The sequence below is a fragment of the Rhipicephalus sanguineus genome, chromosome 11 (assembly GCF_013339695.2).
Source record: "Rhipicephalus sanguineus isolate Rsan-2018 chromosome 11, BIME_Rsan_1.4, whole genome shotgun sequence".
Classification (NCBI taxonomy): domain Eukaryota; kingdom Metazoa; phylum Arthropoda; class Arachnida; order Ixodida; family Ixodidae; genus Rhipicephalus; species Rhipicephalus sanguineus.
In genome coordinates, this window is record NC_051186.1 from 104,421,869 (window position 1) to 104,445,660 (window position 23,792).

At 46.2% G+C, this 23,792-nt stretch overlaps 1 protein-coding gene across 6 annotated transcripts; it reads right to left on the bottom strand.

Annotated features, from left to right (window-relative positions):
• Window positions 1-411: 411 nt before the first annotated feature.
• Window positions 412-23,534, bottom strand: LOC119373569 (protein angel homolog 2). Of its 6 annotated transcripts, none has more exons than XM_037643632.1 (6): window positions 23,408-23,534; window positions 19,385-19,702; window positions 17,071-17,379; window positions 6,122-6,363; window positions 3,765-3,834; window positions 412-2,101 (listed from the first exon to the last, which is right to left on the bottom strand). In XM_037643632.1, exons 2-6 carry the CDS (start codon window positions 19,542-19,544, stop codon window positions 942-944), a joined length of 1,941 nt encoding a protein of 646 aa, XP_037499560.1. In that variant the 5' UTR covers window positions 19,545-19,702; window positions 23,408-23,534; the 3' UTR covers window positions 412-941. The 6 variants fall into 6 exon arrangements, with proteins under 6 accessions (XP_037499560.1, XP_037499559.1, XP_037499557.1 ...); XM_037643631.2 differs by having other exon boundaries at window positions 19,385-19,705; window positions 23,408-23,521; XM_037643629.2 differs by lacking the exon at window positions 23,408-23,534 and adding an exon at window positions 23,214-23,350 and having other exon boundaries at window positions 19,385-19,705.
• Between the last annotated feature and the right edge of the window lie 258 nt (window positions 23,535-23,792).

Genomic DNA, 23,792 nt, shown 5'->3' on the forward strand with positions numbered 1-23,792 from the left:
CTAGCCTACACAGCCCATAGAAAGTCCCGATGGTCATTTGACCGTGACCAATTGCATTATGACAAAATGACTGACCTGGCAGTCGTGAAAGCCTCCAGCGATTGAAATTGTCACCTCAATGTACCTGAAATCACCAGCTTATCGGTGTTTTAATTCACCAAAACTGAGGCAGCAAGCATAGAGGCAATGCAATCTAATTAGACTGCCAACCTTGCCCAAGTGCTAATAATGGTCAGCCAGTTTACTGTGGCTTCAAATCTTTTAACCACAAAGCGCGCACACACACACACATACATAAATATATATTTTATGGCAGGAGCTTGGACAACAGGCCTTGCTGCCAATTCTTTTATGCAGTTCAAAGGAACAGCATGAAACTGGCATTGTTTACCAAGACACAGCAGCCAGAAGGGTAGGCTAAATACTTGAATGCAACATTTATTCACGGAAAAATAATTCGGCTCTCATTTCAGCAGAAAAGTTCTCACGGGCTTCGAAAAGATGAGGAAAAATTTAACGATTGCTCGGGCTTCAAGGTACGCGGATAGCAAATCTAACGAGAATTTCCCATTTCGAATATTTTTCCGTTATCAATATCAATTAGGCATAAGTACTGAGACATTTGTATGGGAATTCACATTAAAACCGGTAAAGATTCAACTGCTCCGTAGCGGGCATTGAGGACGGGCAGCATCTCCTAAAAACTACAGTAAAATGATGCGCTGGACACGTGTCCAAAACAACAACAGAGCGTTTGGCAGGAGAAAAAAGTAATGCCTCTCGGTTGCAGCACACGTTATTGATGACTACAGCACCTCACTCGCTGCTTCGGTGGTGCCTGAAAAATGAAAAATGTCATCGCTTCCACTTTAAAAGCAACGTTATTTACACTGACTGAAGTCCAATGATAGCGCCGTAATGATCTTCGGCTGTCGTCAACACTAGCTTGGCGGTCTAAGCAGAAACTTGGCGATCAGGGGAAGGTGGTCCGACGACTGCACCTCGTTGGGCAGCCCGCCAACAGCCACGAGTTGGCTTTGCGACATCAAGCGGTATGTTGCCAGCAACCGTAGAGGTCCCTCAATCACGCAGGTGTGTTTCACTTGGCCCTCCCTAAACATCGTGTCCTTTCTTTTCACCGAGTAAAAGATGTAGTCGACGGTGCAACTTGCACGCTGGTGGTGCGTCGTCACCTCGGCGTTGGCGCCCTTGACGTTGTGCTTGTAGGCGGAGATCAGATTCAGAAAGTGCCTCACGACGCGCTGGCGGCTTTCCTTGACCGGCGTCGAGCCGTTCGCGTTGGAAGCATTCGTCGCCGACGCTGCGTCTTTAGCGGGGGAGCTTTCCGCTTGCGAGTCCTTAGTGGGACTGTTTGTGGCCGATTTTGATGGCGAGTCCTTTCTCGGAGAACCGCTCGTCGACTCTTCTTTGGCAGTAGTGCCACTTATTGCAGATTTGTGCTGCGCAAGGTTGAGAGCGTCGTTCGACTCTATGACTCGCTGCGTTGAATCGGCCGGAGCGTTGACATCTTGAGATGCAGGTTCCTTAACCAGTGCAGGCAGGTACCGGGACGAACCAGAGATGTTCAGCTGACGGAGGCTGCTGTCGAGGGGAACGTATCTTCCGCGGTTCGCGCCGTCGCTCTGCCCAGAAACGTCGCCGGAGAGGAGCCCCTCGTAGCATAGGCTTCCGCGGGTGAGGAAAGTGTAGAGGGGTGAGTGCGGCTCGCTGTTCATGTCTCCGCACAGCAGGATGGGAAAGTACAGTGGTGTGCCATCTGGCGAGTCTCCGCGGAAAGCCAGCCGGTCGATCTCAGCGAGCAGGAGGCACAGCTGGGCGAGCTTGATGTCTCCGCGGCGAGGGTTGAAGAGCAGGTGTGTCGTCGACACGCACAGCCGAAAATCCGCGCCGAACTTGTCACTGCCGGCGGCTGGCTTCAACATGGCGATGAGAGCAACGTTGTCGCGGTCGAGGACCGTCACGTCAGAGCGGGCATACTCAATCGGCTCGAAGCAGTCCAGCTCAAAGACGGACTTGCGGAAGAAGATGCCGCAGCCGTCTCGCTTGTCACCAGTGCGCTGCTTGTACAGACAGCCGTAACCTGAATGAGAAGAAGATGAGGCATACCTAATTGTTAAACTGCGCTAAAGTCACAGCGTACACAAAGTTAGCGAGGACACATGGTACAAGGACGATGCATCAAGCATACGAAAGCTTATGCACAACGAAGTGGACAGTTGAGCTCCCCTCGATCATAAGCACACACCCAGATAGCTAAAGTGTACAAAAGCATGCAGAGAAGCTTTGTGTGTACAGTAGAACCCCGCTGATACGTTTTTGAAGGGACCGTAGGAAATAAACGTAAGAGACGGGAAACGTAAGAGCCGAAAAACAGGAAAAACGACAAAATATTTAGTGGTACACAATTTTATTTCAATGTTTACGAGCAGCACAAAAATTGGCGCACACAGCCGCGATCTAGTCCATGGATAGAAACACGGAGCTGGGGACGGCCTCATCCACAGAAATGTAATCAACGTATGTGATCTTTTTAACACCAACAGCTGTAGGCATGAAAGAACTAAGCATACGCAATCACGACCAGCGCGGCGAGTCCGACCGCGAACCGCGCGCACGACCGTGCGAGCTCCAACCAGCTCGAACTCCTCCCGTCCTCCGACAAATAACGATGATGATGAGTCTACGCCAACGCGATGGCAGAAGAGAATGCCAATCTCGAAGGCCTTGCTTTCGCAAGCAATTACGTCATAGACGCCATGTCTATGCAATACAAATCTCAAAGGCTATGCTTTTGTCAATAGTAAATGCCAATCTCGAAGGCCTTGCTTTCGCGAGCAGTTACGTCATACACGCCATGTTTACAATACGAATCTCGAAGGCCATGCTTTTTTTTGCATCAATTGAAAGATCCTGTTGCTTGCGCCTCTCATGCGGCTAATATTACGGGCAAACCAGGCCAAGCTGCGTGAAAATGCACCATGGCCGCTCTCTTCGGTAGTCACTCGGTCGGCTCCGAGCGCACTTCGCGACGTATCATACGGGAACGGTCCGACAGTTACGACGTAACAGCGGGGTTCCCAATACATTGTATCCTATGGGAGCTATGCCGGGACCGGCGGAAAACGACGTAACAGCCGGGAAAACGCAGCAGTGAGGAACGTAACAGCGGGGTTCTACCGTATTGCTACTGATAAATGGCACCTGATGGTACAGATAAACCATACTAGTTCTCATGACTGGTTAACCAAATGACGCAGTTTTTTTCACCTAGCTTAGGCTGATTTTGAAACGAATGATTACAACCTTTACCCTATTCAAATGCACACCTTTAATCTAACACACTTTTTCTGCAGCGCTGATTGTAGCCATGGTGGCGAGTGTGGATCCCTGCCATGGCTATGAACGGCGCTGGCTAACACTCCCAGGTTGAAATGCACAGATATGCCCAATGAAGTGGGCGGGGAGATGACCACCGCCGTAGCTCAATTGGTAGAGCATTGGACACGTTATTTGAAGATTGCAGGTTCGGTCCCTGCAGGCGGCACGTTATCTTTTCGTCCACTTTAATTTCTTCACATTTATGTCACAATTACCACAAACAACATCCCCTATACTTTCCTTGGCATTATTGCCTGTTAGTTCTCATTAATATTGTGTCTAACAAAGAAAAATGAGCCCTTAAAATTCCCCTTCTATAGTGACCTATAAAGTACTACTAAGCAGAGAGAGGAAGCTTCGCTGACCCATTTTCTCCAGCTCGGGCTTGAAGTCGGTCTCGTAATGGTCTTGCTGGAGTTCTTGGAGGCAGAGAATCTGGAGCATGGGGGAGGACAATCAGTGAAGAGGGCAAGTCAGATTATCTGTGCGATGCCGCAGTCCCAGGCCACAGACCGGCCGACCCCCGAGAGCCCAACGTGAAAGCCCCGGGCCTTGCGGTCCCGCATGCTGCTTTCGTAGCACTGATTTCCAGAAAAAGAATGGGAGCCAGTCAGCACGCACTGTTCCAGTATGAACGTACAGGGATCAGATCTGTTACTAATGGGAAGCAAACACATGCTCAACAGTACTACTCTCCTCTGGCGATGGAACCAACTGTAGTGTGGGTGTTACCATACAAACATAGCGCAACATTTCTTTTAACAAAAACAGAAACAAGGAACTTGCATTGAACGCATTATCAAGGTCCAAAAATAGTGAAACTCTGTTTCTTCTTTTTGACACTGCAGACTGCAATGAGCTCAACCCGAGGCAACAGAGTGGTGCAGAGAAGTCAGCCTTTTGACACAGTTCTCATTGCAGCGTTCACTTCACAACTATAGTTGGGTACAGCGGCATTTCCTCCTCGAAGGCAGATATGAGCCTGCACCTAGGAGCGCACACTCTAGAGTGATGTCATCAACCGGAAAGCAGGAGACTCCGCCGTCTGGCTCATGCATGGGCTGTCACGCTTCGGTCGTCTGGGCTCTCCTGCCTTCGTAAGTTGTACTTTCAGACTATAGTTTCTGGGACTGCAAATGAGAAACTGCCGCATTTACTCGCGTAATGAAAGCACTTTTCTTTTTTCCGGAAGACTGAAGCAAAGCTGGGAGGAAGATTTATTATGTGGGTTAAACTTTACGCAAACTTTTTCGAGATGAAGAGAAAATACAATAACGCAAAGACACTCACAGTTTCGCTGCAAGATCGAAGCAGTTAATGTGATAGCAACAGAATGGCATGTTATACAAAGTAAGGCTAGCAACTAACTCCTTTAGGAAACGCCACCACTGCAGCCAGTGAAATGACTTTTGTGCTGTCTATGGCTTCAACGCAAACTTTTGCGTCAAAAGCACAACATGTACAAAGCTATGAACCATCTGGCGATTCCCTCTAAAGATAGGGGTGAGTGCATATGTGTTTCGCCTGCCGAAACCAATGTAGCGTCGCATGTGTGAAGCCATGTGACACTGCACACGTCACTAACAGGAAAACCAAAAGGACTTGTGCTTTTACATCCGCATGAGACACTGCATTGGTTTCCACAGCAGTATAATGCAAACATGATGCTCTTCTTAAACGAGCCCTGCAACATTTTTCCAAGTAATCATGAAATGAGCTCACTATTTGAGTTTATTGCCTCACGAATTGACTGCCGCAGAAAATTTTAGAATCCGTCAAGTACGAGCAGAGTCACAGGTATTTGTTGCATGCCCTAAGAGCTTTCTCTCTCCTTTCGTGCCAATGAGCGCGCTGAAATCTACGCAGGAAAGGGGGGGGGGTGTAAAGGGAGCACTTTTTTTCTTGTTTTCTCAGAGCGCATGCACGGCCAAAATATACACATTGCACGCAGCTCATCTGACCACTCCACAACATGCTGCGGCGTGGGCATGTCGCAGCCACGATAACTAAGAAGCTCCCTATGTTCAAATCAGCCAATGGCCGTGTCCTTTGGGTATGTGATGCAGTTGATTTGGGTATATGGCATCCCTTGTCGAGAGAAGAGTAAGCGATTTCTTGCTGACTTTGCACATTCATTGTAAATTCCCTGCCGAGTGCTGCGCTATGATGTTTGCGCTCACAAGCTCACGGGAGCCTCGACTACAGATTGGCAGCATTTTCTGACCACGTTCAAAAAGGGTTGCAGGGCCCCTTTACTGTTGCATTTTCCAAAAACAACACTGGCAAGAAAACGCACTTATGAGGCATTGAGTTTATACGAAGCGTCATCATATGTCACTACCAGTGGCTAGTATCCTGGTGTCGCACAAACGCCATCACATTTACTGGAATATTGAACAATTTAAAGTTCCTTAGCAATGGTTTACTTTTCGACGCAGCAAACCTAAGATAGCTAGTCCTAACAAGGAAGACACTGCTTTTAAATTGCAGTGACATTGGTTTCAACTTGCTCAAAGCCAGTACCCCTCCAATTTCCTTTCACCATGAAAATACTTCCAGGGGTATGGCCCTAGAACAACGAGTAAAACTCTTTTACAGATATTTCTTTGAGTACTCGGCACAGCGTCAGTGAAATCGTAGAATGAGCCCAAATTTGTAAACTCTGTGGGAAAAATTCCGACGAGTCGACAGGCGTGTACCTGACCACTCCCCGCACACTCACGTCAGCGTTGACCTCCCTGAGTTCGGCGAGGAGGTTCTGTCGGCGTAGGGGCCACTGGAGCACATCCTCGTGGCAGTGCTGGTACAGGTAGGGGTTGTCCTCCAGAAGACCTTGGGCCAGAACATTGTACGACATCACCGTGAACTCCAGGCCACCGCCCGAGCCACCGCTTCCGCCGTGCACCCGGCCCAGATCGGTGGGCACCCAGTACCGACTCTTCCGCACGCGCTGACGCACGTTTGCTGAAAAGCGGAGGAGTGAAGGGAACGAAGAACAACGCTGTTGGGAATTTGGTCTGGCAAGGGAAAGAAATACGCCTTTGAAGTTTGAGCACAGAGACTAGGTTGGTGTTTACTGACACGCAAAAACAGGACCACTGAATGTGAGAGAAAAGGCATTTGAGTCTCGGGGAAGTGAGCGAAAAAGAGTTTGACAACGGGGGGCACTTGGAAGTGTGGGCAAAAATATTTTGTTGGGAAAATGGGGGCAATCGAAGTTTGCAGTGTGCATGCCTGGCCTACTATGTTCCTTTCTTTCTTTTCTTTCTTTCTATCACAATGTGCTCCCTCCTATCTTTTTCCTTCCTCCATGCCAGGAATTGGACCGTCGCCCACGTGCTTAGCAGTGCAGCACCTCTGTTGCTACACGAAACAATGACAGTCACACATCAAACAATGAAATGGAACAATGAAAGGCAACAACGAAATATGCATACGCGAAATGACGAGTGATGAGATCAGATTGTCACGTCAAAAACGGCTGATCGCCGACAAGCCCACGATCGAGAGAGCACAAATTATTCGAAAACGGCGCATATACAGTAGAGACTCATTAAATGGAAGCTGAAGGGACCGGGAAAGTACGTTCCATTTAACAGGAGTTCTGTTTGCCGAGAGATGAACAGGGGTGCAGAATACAGGTATGAAACCAATAATGTCAAAGGCAGTTGTTCCATTTAAGCAGCTGTTCCGTTTAACAAATTTCCGTCTACTGAGAGTCTACTGAAAACATGCATGTGGTCGGTGCAACTTCAAGGGCCTCATTTTTGTACACCCGCATTTTTGTGCACGCGCTGGCATCGCGTTTCTCGTGAACTATACCGTTGCTGCTGCCACCAAAATCTGTAACTCATAAAAGCTTTGCATAAAAGCAGGTGTGCTGCCCGTGCACAGTGGATTGCCACTGTGGTGATGGGACAGCCAGCATATGTCAAATGCCACCAGCTGCGATGAGACAATATTCCGATGGGTGGTTGCAGTGCTGGGCAGTATCGAAGATACATGTATCTTAGGTACTATCTTAGATACTCTAAGGGTATCCTGTATCTGTATCGCGATACGTCTCGAAAAACGAGTATCTGTATCTGTATTTCCGATACATTCGATAATGTATCGTGTATCTTAAGATACAAGATACTTCTATCGCAACACAACCGTGAGAAACAATAGTCACTGGCCAAGCTCCGCTTCTCAAGCTGGTACTGGTGCCACTAGGCCATTTGAATAAATATAAGGGCAGTGATGCAATATTATTTTTCCGCCAGAGTCCCCCAGTGATGGCACAATATGAGGAAGCCAAGCGCGCGGACGTGTACGCCGTGCCCGCGTACCTTTTGCTTTCTCGATTTTTTTTCTTTTTAGTTGCGCCAATGCCGCGACACTTGCTCTTAGTCACTGTCCTGCGCCGCGTACTCCAATGCGTGCGGCGTTTATCGCGCAAAGTTTGATATTGCTACAGTGTCGTTACTGAAGACTGCCTTGCGTCTTGCTTCGTAACGAAATGTGATGCGTGCAAGAATGAGGTTGCTTTGCGTCTCGTGGATTTTACATATCAGCGATTTGAAGAATCTCGTGAATGTAAGTTTGACTTGCATGCAATGAAATAACTTATATGCAAATAAGATTCTAACAACTTTAGCACAACTGGTACCGATGCTATATCTCTTAGAGCAAGCGTTTCCCTAAGAGAAAATATCTTGGCGTACCGTATTTTTTCCTTCCTGTTACATATATTCAAAGAATTTATTAAATCAAACTTTGATTATTAGCACAAGTGCTGTCTTAGCTGTCATTTTGCATCCCATAGATTACCTAGGTCTCTCTACTGTTTCTCCGGTCTGGTCACTGCAGTATGTCTTTTATAACGCGCTCCCAAAATAAGATCTCTGCTTTATTATTCTGTCTGCTTTATTTCTACTACTGCTTACACACTTACACGTTGCCAAGTCGATTTTAAAAACAAATATATAATTATGTGGTTGTGCCTTGAGTATACAGTAGAAAACATTCTGCTTACCGCTTAGGAAAACAGCGAAATTTAGTTTGCATTATAATAATGGAAATTATTAGGAGCCATGTTAAAAATGTCAGAAAGGGGATTTAAGAAGCGTTGTTTTACTGAATGCTCCGTTTTACTCACGAGCATCCCAACGAGCCGTTTAAGGCAATTTTTCATAGGCACTGAAGTTTCTATTGTCTCAACAGGTAAGTTGACGATACTTCATGCTCATAGCTATAAAGGGCGCCGTCTGTATTGTGCTTCTGTACTCATTCAATGTGAACGTTTGATACAGAACCACCTCTCTATTTTACTTATATAAGTTTTCCTGTTTTAGGCCTTCTTAAATATTTTTTGTATTACTAATCGCCGCGTAATGGGAGCTATAAGCGGCAATAGCGCGAATAGCGGCGGTTTCCTGCGACGCTTTGTGCAACTATACAATACGTCTGAGACGTTTCTGTGTTGCACATGTTCTCTCGTTGAAGAAAAATTGATAAAAAATTGCACGTTAGTGAGTATATCAATACAGAATCGTTTACATCAGCAGATAAGTAGAATATGAAAATTCATTGCAGTTTAAGTCGCCTACGTATATGCCAGGGGTCTCAAACTCAGCTTATAGCCAGCGGGCCGCAGTCGCGAAATTTAGTTGCAAGGTCTGGGACAGTGAAGATGGTGGGAGCGGGGGTCGGAGAGAGTTTGAACAAAATGAAGTTGCCATTTGACAGGACGCCTTTCCCATATCTCATATATAGGCCATTTCTGAAGGGGAATTGCAGTCAGGATGCGAGAAACATCGACACCGATGTACACGAGTGAAATCTGGACGCGGATTCTGAAATATAGAGCTTTTGTTGCACGGTTATATTTCAGCACATGATGGTCACATGTTGCTCACGAAAGGAATGCTTCAGACCAGTCATGTCTGTGTAGCTCACGAACATACTTGTTAAGAAAATAAAAACAAATGGGACGAAGACGATCATCTGTGCGGGCCGGGCCGCTAGCAAAAGGTCTGAAACCCCTAGAATACACAATGCCCCTCACCCCCCCTCCCCCAAGAAAAAAAAAAACTGCTCTACACCTGTCCGGATATACGTTATTGCGCAAACTGTCTTTTAGGGAAAGTTAAGAGTCCACACCGGTATTTGCGCTGTCGTGCGAAGCCTTGTTATTGAAGTTATTGTGATTATATGGCACCCCGCTAGCCGGTCGGCAAGCTGAGCAGCGACTCCCTCAATTGCGAAAATGACAAGCAAGAACTGCTGTCAGCGAAGTGCATAAAGAAAAGAGTTGTACTGTGGAGAAGCTAAAACAAACTCCAATACGTTGTTTTGGAGAAGGAAACTAATGTACTTTGAGCAAGAAGGGCAAAACTTTTGAGATACTAACAGACATTTCCTTCAAATGAAACAAAATAGGTCACAGTTAAGAAATTCTCAAGCAGACATTTTCGTGCATAGGCGTATGCTGCTACATTATATGGATCTATAACAACGAATTTGAGGATGTATCGAAGTATCTTAAGATACAATTGCCGAGTATCGTATCGGATACAATTATTGCAGCAGTATCTTGTATCTGTATCTCCAATACTTCTTGCCTGAGTATCTTGTATCGTATCGCGATACAATTTTAAAGTATCTTTGCCCAGCCCTGGGTGGTTGCTACAATGCAACGCAGCTCTTAAGAAAAGGCGAACTACAACAAAATTTGCTTTGGCTAAATTGGTTATAAACAAGTGGTATGTGCACAAGTATTTTCTCATGTATAACCCGCACAAGAAATAGAGAAAACTCGAAGCTCAAGTCGCGATGAGAAATGCAAATTCCAACGTACAAGGTAGAATTGCGACAGTGTTTCACAGCTATGCAAGCAAGCAAGATTCACAGCAATATGCAGGGATCCTTTTTCTAAATTTTTTTCCATGGTTCGTTGTTGAGGGTGCGGGTTATATGCGAGAAAATATGGCATATGCTATCGGAGACATCTTAGCAAAGCTGCAGATTTAATAATTGATATTCGGGTTAGCAGCATTCAAATAGCACTTAAACCATGGGTCTCAAACACTCAGCCCGTAACCCTTTCGCTAGCGGCCCGGGCAGCATACGAGTGTCTTCGTCCTATATTTTTTTTCTTAGCAACTATGTTCATGAGATACACAGACGCAGCTGGCCCCAAGCAGTCTTTTCATTAAGCACCCCACGTGGTCACATGTTTAAACACAACCGTGGAACAAAAGCTCTGTACTTCAGAATCTGCGTCCAGATTTCAGTCATTCTAAAGATCAGTATCAATATATTTGTCGAATCTTGATGCCAAATACCCTTCGGAAATGACCCGTATATGAGATATGGGAAAGGCCTTCTTTTGAATGGCAACATCAGCTGAAATTCTGTTAAACACCTCTCCCCTCCCTCCACCTTCTTCACTGTCCCCGCCCTTGCGGGATTAAATATGGTGACTGTGGCCCGCCAGCTGCGGCGAGTCTGAGAGCCCAGACCTAAACGGACAATGCAATGCACTTGAGTTTAGTGAATAAAATTGAAATGTTTGAGACTAGCTCGACCCTGGTTGACACAATCTCTACAGCAGTACTTTTGAAGGTTCCCTATTCTCGTGCGTTATGGCCCTACATTTGGTGACAAGTGATTGCGCCACCTTGAGTTCAGACTTCCTCGAGGTACAGAAAGATGGCACCACGAGGTATCAAACTGGGAGCTAAAAGAATTTTTACTTTTTTTTTTTTGTAGCAGAGGTCTCAGCACATAAAAACCCCACACAGCTGCACAGGGAGCACACCTGTTGCAACACACCCGCACCTGCGATACTTTAGTGGTTCAGGTGGGCACCCTAGCCCTTCTCACATTCTGTAACACACCCGCATCACAGTGAATATGTTAATACCTGCAAATAAAGCTGCTACGAGGGCTAGTTGGTGCGAATAACTGGCGTGTTCGCACTACCAGGAACTCGACGACTTGACATGGGAAAAAGACACGCACAGGGCGAAGCGTGTACTGACAACTGTTTATTGCTGTGCCACACGCTTCCCTATGTACAACCCAGAAAAAAGAAAAGAAAGTAAGCCAAGCGAAAAACCACACGTTGTGCAAAGTGAAAGCGTCACCGTCCACGTCAACCACATGCAAGGCATCATATCTGAGTTATCATACCTGTTTTCAAGAAACCTCTTTCTTTTTGAGATAGGATTATAGAAGGTGCGCTAATGCAACCTTCCCTTGTGTGAATAAAATAAGCCTCGATTATTTCTCCTTCTGTTTGTTCGGCTGCTCGCTTCAACACTTCTGTGCCCGAAAAAGTTGTTAGTATGTGCTTCACCCTGTGTGTGTCTTTTTCCCGTGTCAGGTCGTCCAGTTCGTGGCAGTGCGAACAAACCATGTTAATACCACCACCTTCCAGTGGGTTTTTTACTAGAGCTGTGCGAATAGCAAAATTTTGGGTGCGAAGCGAATTCGAATATTGAAGTGTGAGTGCGAATCGAATAGAATATTTTTCTAATATTTCTGGAATATTTCTAGAATATTTTTTGAATACTTCGAAGTGAAATTGCAGAAAAAAAAGTTAGAGAGGATTCCTAAGCATATTCTTATGAGATAGCAACATGAAAGTGTTTCTTTTCGCTAAGTTGATGAAGCACTGGCGGGGTGGTGTTTCATAGTTGTCTTATCAAGAATGAGGCAATGTAGAGGCCGAATTCTATTTATGTACATGATTTCGTGCAGCCAAAGTCTTGCCGCCAACACTTTACATGTGATAGGCAGAGATGCCATTTCCTCAGCCTCTCCTCCTCTTCCAACTTCTGTGAAAGGCCAACTGGTGTGGCAGACAAGGGTGTGCTCCCTTCAAGTCCGGAGTTCCAAATCTGCCTCGTAGACGTCGACGCATAAGAACATCTGAAATTTTGGATGCTAAAAAGCTTCGGTGTCCGATTTTTCGGACTTCCTTCCCAAATTTCAGGTCCAAAACGGCATTAATTGAGCCCTCACTTCTGCCACATCTTTCATCTCCATGTTGGAACCAGCGTTTTCTTGAGTTAGTACATTTGCGACCGTAGCAGAGCTTGAAAGGCAGCTTTGCCGCAATACCGGGGTGTGATGAGGTGAAGCATATTGAAAATCTAGGGACCACTTCCAATAGACCTTTACCAGCCTACGTCACTCACTCCCCGTGACGTCAGGTCACGTGACCTCTCGACGCACGTGCAACCGCGGGTGGTTGGCAAAACATTCCCGCTGCCGGCTCAGCGTGGTACAGTCGCACGGTGTTTGGCGCACGTTTTTTTTTTCTTTGGAACCTTTTTCTGAATGTTTCGGTTCCAAGATTATTTGTGGTATGTGTCAAAGAACATATAAATGAGTCGTGGACTGCGTGACGAAAAATTTGCCACGCTGCTGGCTGTTTAACTTGGAGAAGTGAACCCACATGGTGGTTTGTGCGAGGAACAGCGGCATCGTCTTCGAAAATGTGCCGTGTTTACTGTGGCGTGTAGTGTGCGTTGAAAGGCAGCGACGATATCGGTTCACATTTGCGGACGTTGAAACTGACAATATTGTGTGTGGTGTGTGTTGTGTGAATAACGATGCATCTTGTTTGCGAAAACATCGGCACGCGTTGTATCTAACAGGGCAATTTGCAGTGACCGGTTGTCGACGGAACATCAGGATTGGACATTTTATTTGACGCGATGATCTGCGAGTGCGTACATCTCAGTGTTTGTGCTGCGTGCACAAAAAAAAAAGAAAGTGCATGATGTCCGGACTGAAAGGTGAGACTACGCATGAGCTACCAGCGTGTTTTAGCATTGCGGAACATGCACGTACGGTTTACCATGGCGAATATCCAGAACCATACGCGTATCGCCTTTTATTGGAGATATACGTCATAATGGAAGCAGTGGAGATTCTTGTTTGTCATATTCTAGTTAGCTTACCTTTACGGCTCGATATTTATGAAGTGACATTCCGAGTTTGTGTACCAAGTCTAAAGGAGAGGAGCAAGTATGGAAACACGTTGAAGGCGTCAGATACAGCGACGTAACCGCGCAAGAGAATATTTATAATTAAATTATTGTGTTCAACATCTCTAAACTGCTCAGTGGATTATGAGGAACGCGGTAGGGGAAAACTTCGCTTTAATTTTCTGGGGCATTTTTTAACCTAACGCAGGCTAATGCGTGTTTGCTTCGTTTTTTTTTTTCTTTGATTCATCTCTGATCAGAATTTTGCGCCGTGAGTGAGAATCTAATCCGTGACCTCGCGCACAGAACCGCCAATGCTGTACATCGTTTAAGGGGGTACACGGTACCTGGAGCTATTTTTTTTATTTATGAACCAAATTCAATTTAAAAGCACAGGTATATGTATTTTGTTGTGCTGATTTCAAAAATGCAGTGATTTTTTCTGTGACTCAATTAGTTACCGAAATAATTAGATATTAATTACTAATAATTGGTGAGACAATAGATAAAAATCTACTGAGCAGAAAGTTAAATTTAGTGCATGAATGCAAAGTAGAATACATAAGGATTGAACTGCTGCAAGCAGTTTTCACATCCAACAACAATTAGCAATTTAGGAGCTCATCAAAGCTTAGATGTTTATGTCACAGCCACTAATGAACTTGAACAAAAGCAAATAAAAAATTATAGAGAGAGAAAACAAATAATCTGCTTGCAGAAGTTCAGGCCTTAGGCATTCAGCATCACATATAAAAAAAATTACAGCTGTAGCTGTCCTAGGAATTTAGATATCACTGTACCAAACAAGAAAAAGGAGTAAAAAGCTTGTTCTGAGAAAATCGCGAAAAACGTAAACAGCTCAATTTATTCCAGAATATCATAAAATATTTACAATTTACCAGTTGTAAATGATCAGTAGCCCCCTGGCACATAGTCTGTCTGCACATTGTTGCCTGTGTGGCGTTTTTTCAGGGCTCGGTGCATATTTTCTGCTGATGCACGCTTTCGAGTTGAAGCTTCCAGGCGCCGCTGATCTTTTTCAGCCATACGATTACCTTTGAGGTAGCTTTGCCACGTCTTTGTGTGGAGGCCGCGACGGCTAATGTTCATCAGCGAGAATATATCATTAAAAGCTGTTTGTCGGTTTCCTGTAGCTTGCATGGTGCGAGCCGCGAGAACATTCACACAGAACGGGTTTGCCTTCGGTTCACCACGGACGCGCGGCGAGCTCCAAGTCCACGTCACGTCACTGCAGTTCGTGCACACGAGACGCAGCTTGACGGCGAGGCCGTATTCACGATCGTCTCTGACGATTTCTAGGTCACCAGCACTGCATAATTTACATTTCGCATGCACAAGCAGAGTGTTCACCAAATCTAAGCTTACAATTGTAAACACACTCGCGTCAGGCGTTTCACATGCAGCATCGGCGTTGTCGGTCAGCAGATCCCGTTTCCTTTCCGTCGTGGGGGTGGACGACAGCTGCAGCAGTTTATCTTGAGCTCTTTTTCTGCCCTCTTCCAATTCTGCGGGCTGCAGAAACTTCGTATCGCAACGCACGCGACCGTCGGCACCTCCGCACGACGACGGGCTTGTTAGGCCTAGGTCCGCATCGGCGGCATCAGCAGAGGCGGCGGCCACGACGCTTTCAACGTTCGGCTGCGTTACACTCCTCTTCCTGATGTTCTCTATAAGTGCGCGTCGCACTTTCTTCGCCCCAAATGCTTTTTTCGTGTGCGACTTCTTCCGAGCCATCGTTCTACACTTCAGCCACACCGGCGTTGGTCACACACTGAAAACATGGCGCATGGCCGACAGCGCGGATGAGCGCTGTGCAGACGACAAGAAAGGAATTCCGCCAATCGTATGCCGAACTCAGGTCACGTGCGCTGGGCAACGAATGAGGGCTTGCGCTGGGACTCTTTTTTCGCGCGCTTTTTTGAGAAAGCCAATGGCAGCATAGAACAGGAGTTGGCGGGAAAATGAAGAAGAAAAATAGCTCTTTCAAACGAGACCAAGATAGCCACGCTACGACGCGTGAAACGGCCGCTGCGTTTTGCGAAAAAAGGGCCTTTTTAGCAATAACTTCGGCTGCAATTCTGCCAGTATTGTTGAAATAGAGTTATGCTACGGCTAAAATATTAATGCAAGAGCTGAGAAACTTTGTGTAGTCGTGTAATAAGACCTCTAGATTTCGAAAATGCCATTTTCCAAAACTCGATTTTTTCGCGATTTTTTCGTCCCAAAGACCCGTGTCCCCCCTTAAAACTGCAGTGCAGATTTCGCTACGGAAATTCATGCCATGCTAATATTTCTCCAAACACCAGTCGCCGTGAAAATGTACAACGTTCGCTTCCGAGGAGCATAAGATTTTTTTATGGCCGTCATCCACGACGTGCAAATCATATGTTGAACTAACAGAATCGTTCATTACAGGCAGTAACTCTTCCTTCTAACAGCTGTGAGTTCAGAAAACAGCAATTTGCAAAAACTTCTATCGAAGTAAGGCAGACACACGCAGCGCTGCTATGCAGAGAGATCCCGGCGGCGGAACTTTCTTGCCAACCAGCACCTACTCCGAAGGCGGTACTTGGGGGCGGGACACTGCCAGTGACGTCACACTGTTTGCAAACAGGGAGAGGTCTATCGGACGTTGACTGTGTTTTGGCGAAATTCGATCGTAACGGAGCTTGAAAGGCAGCTTTTCTGCAATACGGGGGTGTGACGAGGTGAAGCATATTAAAAATCTGAAGGGGTCACTTTCAATCGGACGTTGACTGTGTTTTTGTTCGAATAGTTCGAATAGTAAAATTCCAGTGCGAATCGAATTGAATAGCAAACACTATTCGAAAAATATTTGAAATTTCGAATATTCACAAACCCCTATTCTTTACTCTTTCAGTGCGGGGCAGTTCAGAAGCCTCTGCTTACGCTATGAACAAGGAATTCTCCCAAACTGCAACAAATGTAAATGCTGTTAACACGTTAGTAGGCTTTAAGTTCAAGTGCTGTTTATTGGTGTCATTATGCTTAACATTTTACGAAGTTTGTCCATACTGAAGAATTGGAGTAGACCAACATTTATACTACATTTGTACCTTATGCTACTTAAACATGTTCTTAAGCATAATTAGTGCTCTTCAAGCACCATAGCTGTCACTGTTATTTGTAGACACCTTGTAATCAACATCAAAGTATTCAAAATTAGAGGATACAGGACGTTCTTGAGTTTCCACGTCATTATCGAAACGTCGTCAAAAAACACAGGAGAGTGGGACATGAGCATTACCGACAGTCAATCAGCTTTGTCACGCCATCGGTCATACAAAAATGAAACCAACCAAAAGATTCTAGCTAAACAAACCGCTGAACAGATGGCATGACCAGTCCACATTTGTTTCAAATTTAGAAGTTATCTTGGGAACGGCAATGAAAGAAGGGGAATTTTGTCAAGAGGCTCATCTGTTTGTTAGACAGAACCAAACGAATCCAACAGACAATTACACCAAGGAGAGCATTGGGGACATCAATTGTCGTCTTTAACTGTAGTGCAGTAATTCTCCCATAACTTGAAATGAATTAAAGTGACGAAAAATGCCTCTTTCTTTCAATGAGATCTGAACCCACAACCTTCAAATCTGTGGGTTCTAAGGTTGTGGGTTGAGGTCGAGACCTAACAGCAACTTACCGGCAGCAAGGACCGGGTCGTATGCAGCCACAGGAGATGGTGCGCTGCCGGGGTCGACACCGCCGTCCATGCTGCCGTCGTTGAGCACATCGTCAGTGATGTCGATTACCGCCTGGGGTTGCGGTTGCTCCGAGAAGCGCCTCTTCGGCTTGGCCACGGAGGAACGGTCGGCAAGGTCACTGACCTCCGGCGAACCTGGCCTGCGCCTGCTGCAGGGCAGTGGCAAGTGGCCGGCATCCAGCAAGACGTCCGGCTGGGCAGCCATGGCACCGGACGCCTGGCTGTTGGCGTGCAGCATTCGGGCCCTGCCTGCAGCCAGAAATTCAGGATTGGTCAGTGCCACTCAATGAGAGCAGGCAGTTTTGCAGGTCGATGACGCACGCTGTTGTGCTCTAAACACAGCTGTACCCTTCAGGGCATCTTTCTGTCGCACAACAATAAGTAATTCAATAGTACTACAGTAGACTCCCAGTAAACGGCAATCTCTGAAATGGAAATGCTGCTTAAATGGAACAACTGACTAATATAATTGGTGTTGTACTTGAATTCTGTTCATCTCTCGATAAATGGAACTCCTGTTAAATGGAACACAATTTCCTGGTCCCTTTAGGTTACGTTTAACAAGAGTCTACTGCATGTTCAAGATGAAGGTTGTAGGTTCAGTCCCTACTGGCAGCAAGTTGTCATTTCATCCAATTTAATTTATTTACATTTAGATTACAATTACTACACTACAGCTAAAGAGTGCAAATAATGTCCTCTAGACCCTTCTGGGCTTCACTATCCATTGGTTTCAATAGGCTGTGTCTAGCAAAGAAAGGGAACCCTTGATCAATTCTCCTTCTTTCGTTCATTCAAGACTATATGGTTCCACAAAAAGCTAAATAAGTCAATTTTGTTAATAAAAAAGCTGTCACAAATGCTATGCGCGTTATGTCATCCAAGTACTCGCAATGTTTACATCAAATTATGCACTGTGTCAAACCAGTAGGCATTTTGTTGCACATTCAATATAACCGTGTTTGACAGTAGTACAAGAATGCGATTGGCCAAAAGGAAGAATCATGCAGACTCTTTAAAATACCAGGCTGTTACCCTCAAAAGGTCGCAGAGCATTGAGGGGGGCTTTTTCTATTTACTTTTGTTACGAACTTCACATTCCAGTCTTTACAGGTCGTTGCACTACGAGTCTGTGTGCTCCATAAACGAAACATGCGGTTTGCAACATCGTTAAGCACAGGCACAATGAAACAACAGTACCCTCTCTGCCCAGCTCTTTTGGAAAGCCAAGAAAAGTGCAAATAATTAGGATTTGGAAGAACCCAAATAAAACTAAAAATAAAAAAGAAAATGCAAAAACACAGAGAAAAAGTAAGATAGACAATGAAGATGGCTACGCAGCACCAGACCCCTACAAAAAAAAGTTATTCTGAGGTTTTATATGGCATAGCCAAAACTTGATCACGAGGTTGACCGTATTGGGGAGACTCCACATTTAGCCTGATTACCTTCGGTTCACTTAACATGCACCTGATCAAAGTACATGGCTGTTCTTGCATTCCAATCAAACCAAAAGCACAGTAGTCAGAAATCAAACCCATAGCCACAAGGCCACTATGTATCCACTAAATCTGTAAGAAACCTATGCTGAATTCCAATCGCAGAGTCAAAGCAGCCGACAGACTCCGCGTGCGAGCATTTGACTCTGGTGTACAGCAAGGCCTCCAAATCCGCGAATGGAACATAAGGCGCGCCCTTGGAGCAAGGCGGAAGTGGAGTTCTATCTTTCAGGTTCCAAGTTGCGCAGAATAGCTTGCATGTAGCTATTCCCTTGCGCTGTCGAACTCCCGCTTGTACATGGCAGTTTCAGCATCGCTGTCCGATAAATTGCTCGTGCAGGAACTGGAGCTGACTCAAATTTGTCGTTATCGACCAGTTGAAGCAATTCCACGTCTTCCGGCAATGCCACCAGAACACGTGACCACTGGCAGTGCCCCCAAGCAGGCAAATGTGTTACAGGAAGTGCATCACGCAGAGTTCCAGTCCACTCCGCCGATTTTGGCAGAGCAACTTTTCCTGCTTTGTGGAGTGACTCCTGCTCTGAATCCACTCACACTCTCTCATTGGAATGCTCGACTCTCACCCTCACTCTGCCTTTGGAACAAACGCTCCAAAACGAGCAGAAAAACTTGCTCCGACTACGCCACTGTAATTCAACACGAGACATGTGTTTCAATAAACCTACCCGTTGACACTCGGCACTTGTCCTCGAGTCGCATTTGTGCTACTACTACAGATGCTCGCAAGCTCTCACCTAGGGCAATCCAGGTTGCGACCGGCAGGGGCCCTCCACCCACGGCCGGGCCAACGCTGTTGGTCGGGGGGCGCACGACGGCACAGGGTGCGGCCACCACAGGTGGGAACACCAGTACGGGGGGCCGGATCAGGCGGAACAGAGAGCCGGGCCACCACATGGCCGGCGGCGGCTGCGGCCCTGGCTGCTGCTGTTGCCCCGGCTGCACACCAGGCAGTGGATGGTGTTGTGCAACTGGCAGGGGGCTAGATCGCGCACCACCCCGACCGAGCTGAGGGATCCGGTCACCTGCACCGTACGCCTCCTGGCCATTGGCACCTGCTTCACAGTGTGAGAGGAAAGCAGGGGTGAATCATCAGTCAACAGTATAAACAAGGATAGCCAACAAGTCTACAGACCCTTTTCATAATCTGCAAGTGCACTACCCTGCGCTTCATATTCACCCAACTAATGTGGCACTTGTCGTGCTTCAAGTGGAGGCGAGGTCCTAGTTGCACACGCTGGGGCTTGTCTATTACGCATGTTCACATCAAGAGAGCCGAGTCTACATTTTCTGCTTTGTAGCGCAAGCAAACTGCGCTTGAATACGCTGTTGCAGTAAGCGATTAGCCACCATGAGTTAGGCAAACTGCACGGCAGGAAAGCTAGCTTTACAGTTATGAAAACGGTCTACCGTCGGATACAACTTAAGAAGTCCGGAAAAACTCCGCCCAGACAGAAGCGCGGCAGCCGGTCACCTCCGTGACCAAAGAAATAGTCCTGCTGATGCACTCAGCAATGTTCTCCAAAGGTGGGTTCTCCACCGGCCCTCCGGCTCATGACGTCAACATGGAGTGTGCACCCATTCGTGCAGGCTGGTGTGTATTCGCTATGAGGAGGAAATGGTACAGACTTCTAAAGTTGCACATGACTATAGTTGAGAGAGTAGCATGTCCAATAAAGGAGTATTCACATACTTGCGGAAACACACGCACCATCTACAAAATATGAACGGTAAATGTAATCCAGAACATACCGAAAATCAATTTTAAACAGTGTGCCATGCAGGTGAGCCCAATATAAAATACCTCACAACATCAAAATCAATGTGCTTTAAATGTAAACAACCAACATCCACCTACGTCACGCGTTTGTGTTGGCAGCCTGCTTCTTGCACACGCTCTCTGCTGCAGTTCTCAACACATTGCTCAAGTGCACACGTCGCCACGCACACCAACCACTGTTTTGTGCTATCGTGTGGCCAGTTCTGTTTAAAAAAAAAAAATCAACACAGTCCTGCCTCTCGATGCTCCCTTAAACTAAACTTAGCACTCTAAAAAAATCTCCAAATGATCAACCGTCACATGCTAAACAAATGAGGTTGGGTCATTAGCTACTTTCTGCAACAGGAAAAAAAAAAGCAAGATTTAAACTTTCTGTGCCAGCACTCCTTTAACTTGTTCCCTCTCCCAGAATACCAAGTAACCAAGAACATGAACTGCTCCAAGAACATTTTGAAGGACTCCAAGTTAACTACAATGCCACCGCAATATCTCCGGTGGGCTCTTTGTTTAACATTTCCTGTACCACAAAAAAAAACACACAAATGAATGCCCGCAATTTGACCATGGACTCAAGAACACTCCCCCCCTGCTTGTTCCCATCAATGCCTACTCCAAGCAGTACTCCTGGTTACTTTAAGGACATCCCATAAATGCTGGGGCATGCACAAGTTCTTACTGCATAATTTAAATGCTCAATATTGCGACAAACTAGGTTTTCTAAATTTCCTTATCAGAAATTACCAACTAAATTGTGCACAGCAGTTCTTCAACGGTTTGTCGTGCAAAGTGGAAGGCAAGAAAACACAAAGTAGCTCTTTGCACATCTGGGTGGGTGTAAAGAATATGTATTATACTGGTGTCTCATGGGCACATTTGATCGCAATCAGGGCTAATCCAGACAAGATGTCTTGAGTGCGATCGACAATGGCTGCTGCTGCAAAATCCAAAATAATCTGGATGAAGTGTGATGCAGATGTCAGTCAAATCACGAGATCACAATCATCGTTATGCCAATCGGGCCTGATCACAATTAAAGGTGACCTTGTACCACCAGCTGATTTGGACTGGCCCTGATCGCAATCACAAGTGCCTGTGTGACACTAATATTAAATAGATGTCACCAGAAATCAACAGAACTGAACAGCAGTAGACACATGCACCATAAATACCATTCCCTTTCATTGCATGGGTGTTTGTGCACTTAATAGAGTACTGACACGATTTGCAGGCATCACAAATGGGCCATTTTTCATTTCCTTGGTATGCACTGTTAACGCTCGCCACACGCCGGAGCTGGGAAACGCATGCAAAACATTTTAGTTTGATTTTAAAGTTTTCATCGCCAGGCATCTGCAGTGGACATAATCATGATGAGTAAACACAGTTCGTTGGGTTTTCAAACTCTGCATTCTGCATGCGCCTGAGATTGCTAGTCGACAATTCACTCATTGTTTACGTGCAAGTGACAGCAGATGACAGAGCTGCTGCTCGTACATCCCGAGTTGCTCGCCCCAAGTGACTCAGACCTACGTCAGACTGTGTTGACACATCACTGTGAAACTGCCCCCTCAATATTGAAATAAAAAGTGGGTTCTTAAGGTAGCAGTATTAAAAAGATATTCAATGTGTTCAGAGGCACAACAATGCCCTTTCTAGGGCTTTCGACACCGGTGTTCTAATGTGTCAGTACTTCTTTAATACTTGCTACGACAAAACCCTAGCAAGTAGCTCAAATTTCTGTCTTTCAAGCTTCTTACTCTTAACAACTTTCACTGAAGTGCTGCACACTTTTGCCCTAAGGCTACAACATACGGTGGTAGGTTGTGCTACTTTAGCCGCATAAATGATAAGCATGCAGATTACTTTCTGAAACTCAACGGTCAGAAGGCAGCATTCAGAAGAAGCATTAATGCATATCCAAAATGCTGTAGCCATGATGACATTTCGAGACACAGTTCTCACATGGAAAACACACCATGTTCTATGCAAGACGTGTATAGCTTTAGCGTGTCAATGTTAGCGTTTCTGCGGACGCCCTACATTCAACGAGTAAATTATGTGAAGTATCCTCAGTTCTACCCTATCTTGACAGTGAATACAACATTAATGAATTTAAGAGACCAGATTTGCCGGTGTTAAAGAGCTCGGCTTTATAGAAGGCGTGTAGATTAAAGCGGCCTATTAACGCTCTCGTGACCTCTAGAGAACGAAAGTGCACCGAGATCGCCCTTGAAGCGCGGCACATATCAAAGGAGGCAGGCGCAATTCACCGATTCGGGCAGGTTTCGATCAAAAGAACACACGGTTTCGGACTCCCAAAGGCTTACCGCGGATGGTTTAGTCCGCGCTGCTTCATTTCCCGTCGAAGAAAGGTGAGACTACCCGCGAAGCGGCTTCAGGCAAAATAGTCTGCACCAATCGGCGGCGGCTACACCGCTACTTCGACACGACACGTGCTGCGAAGGTTTTCTCTAATTCAACGCAGCGTTGCGTAACCGGTAGTCGAATCCAAGACGGTCGAGAGCGCGTTGCAGCTTCCGTCGCGATCGCTGAGCAGCAAGAACGCGGACACAATTTCCACGCCGCGTTCTTCCACATCGGCTCGGTATTATTTGGAGAGCAGCGGGAGACCCGCCACCTCGGCCAACGTTTAACCTCTAAACAAAAATATACACCCACGTGGGGGAGGATCGCAACGGCGGCAACCCGTTTTTAGCTGGGAGTGCTAGACGTGTCAACGAAGTTGAGGCGCCAAAAGTCTCGGATAATGCGCAAGGCTAACTAACCAGATGTCCCCGACGAAGGCTGTTCATCGCTCATAATTCTCCTGCATCCATTGACGGCCACGACGAGTAAAAGCAGCTGTGAGCACGACGTTCGCTCAAAAATCCGGGCGGCCGCGACACTCCGAGTGAGTTGTCAACAAAACGCCCTTTCCACTCGCGGTGACAATCACGAGGGCGGGAGAGCAGGAACTTACGTCAGACAGCTCCACGAGATAACATCCACCGCGATTTTGAAAGCCGCCGCGAACGCGGAACGCTCTTTCGTGGGAATCAAAAATTGTCGAATTATTTACTGACGGGCGGCCATCTTGTTGTTATATAGCGACGCGAGCGCCACCTGCGCGGTTTGTCGCTATTTTGTCGTCTGCTACGACATCAAAAACGCACCTCGTGTTCAGATAGAGATGGCAAGTGCAGCTAGGTTGCTGGTGATTGAAAATGCAGCAATTCAGCAATCGCAAGGAGAGCAAAAGGCGAAAGCATATGCTTTCTCAACGCACATTAAATTATTTTGGTGTTCTCATTTCATTGCGTTGCTACTTCCTTTGCTTGCTCTCTCTCAGTCACGTAGACATCACC

Excerpts from the sequence above, each read along its gene's own strand:
- LOC119373569 (XM_037643629.2), bottom strand. The coding sequence starts at position 23,247 with ATGAGCGATGAACAGCCTTCGTCGGGGACATCTG. Across the intron at positions 19,706-23,213 it reads GCCTTCGTCGGGGACATCTG|CAGGTGCCAATGGCCAGGAG; the intron begins GTTAGTTAGCCT and ends CACACTGTGAAG. Across the intron at positions 2,102-3,764 it reads GCCCGAGCTGGAGAAAATGG|GTTACGGCTGTCTGTACAAG; the intron begins GTCAGCGAAGCT and ends CTTCTCATTCAG.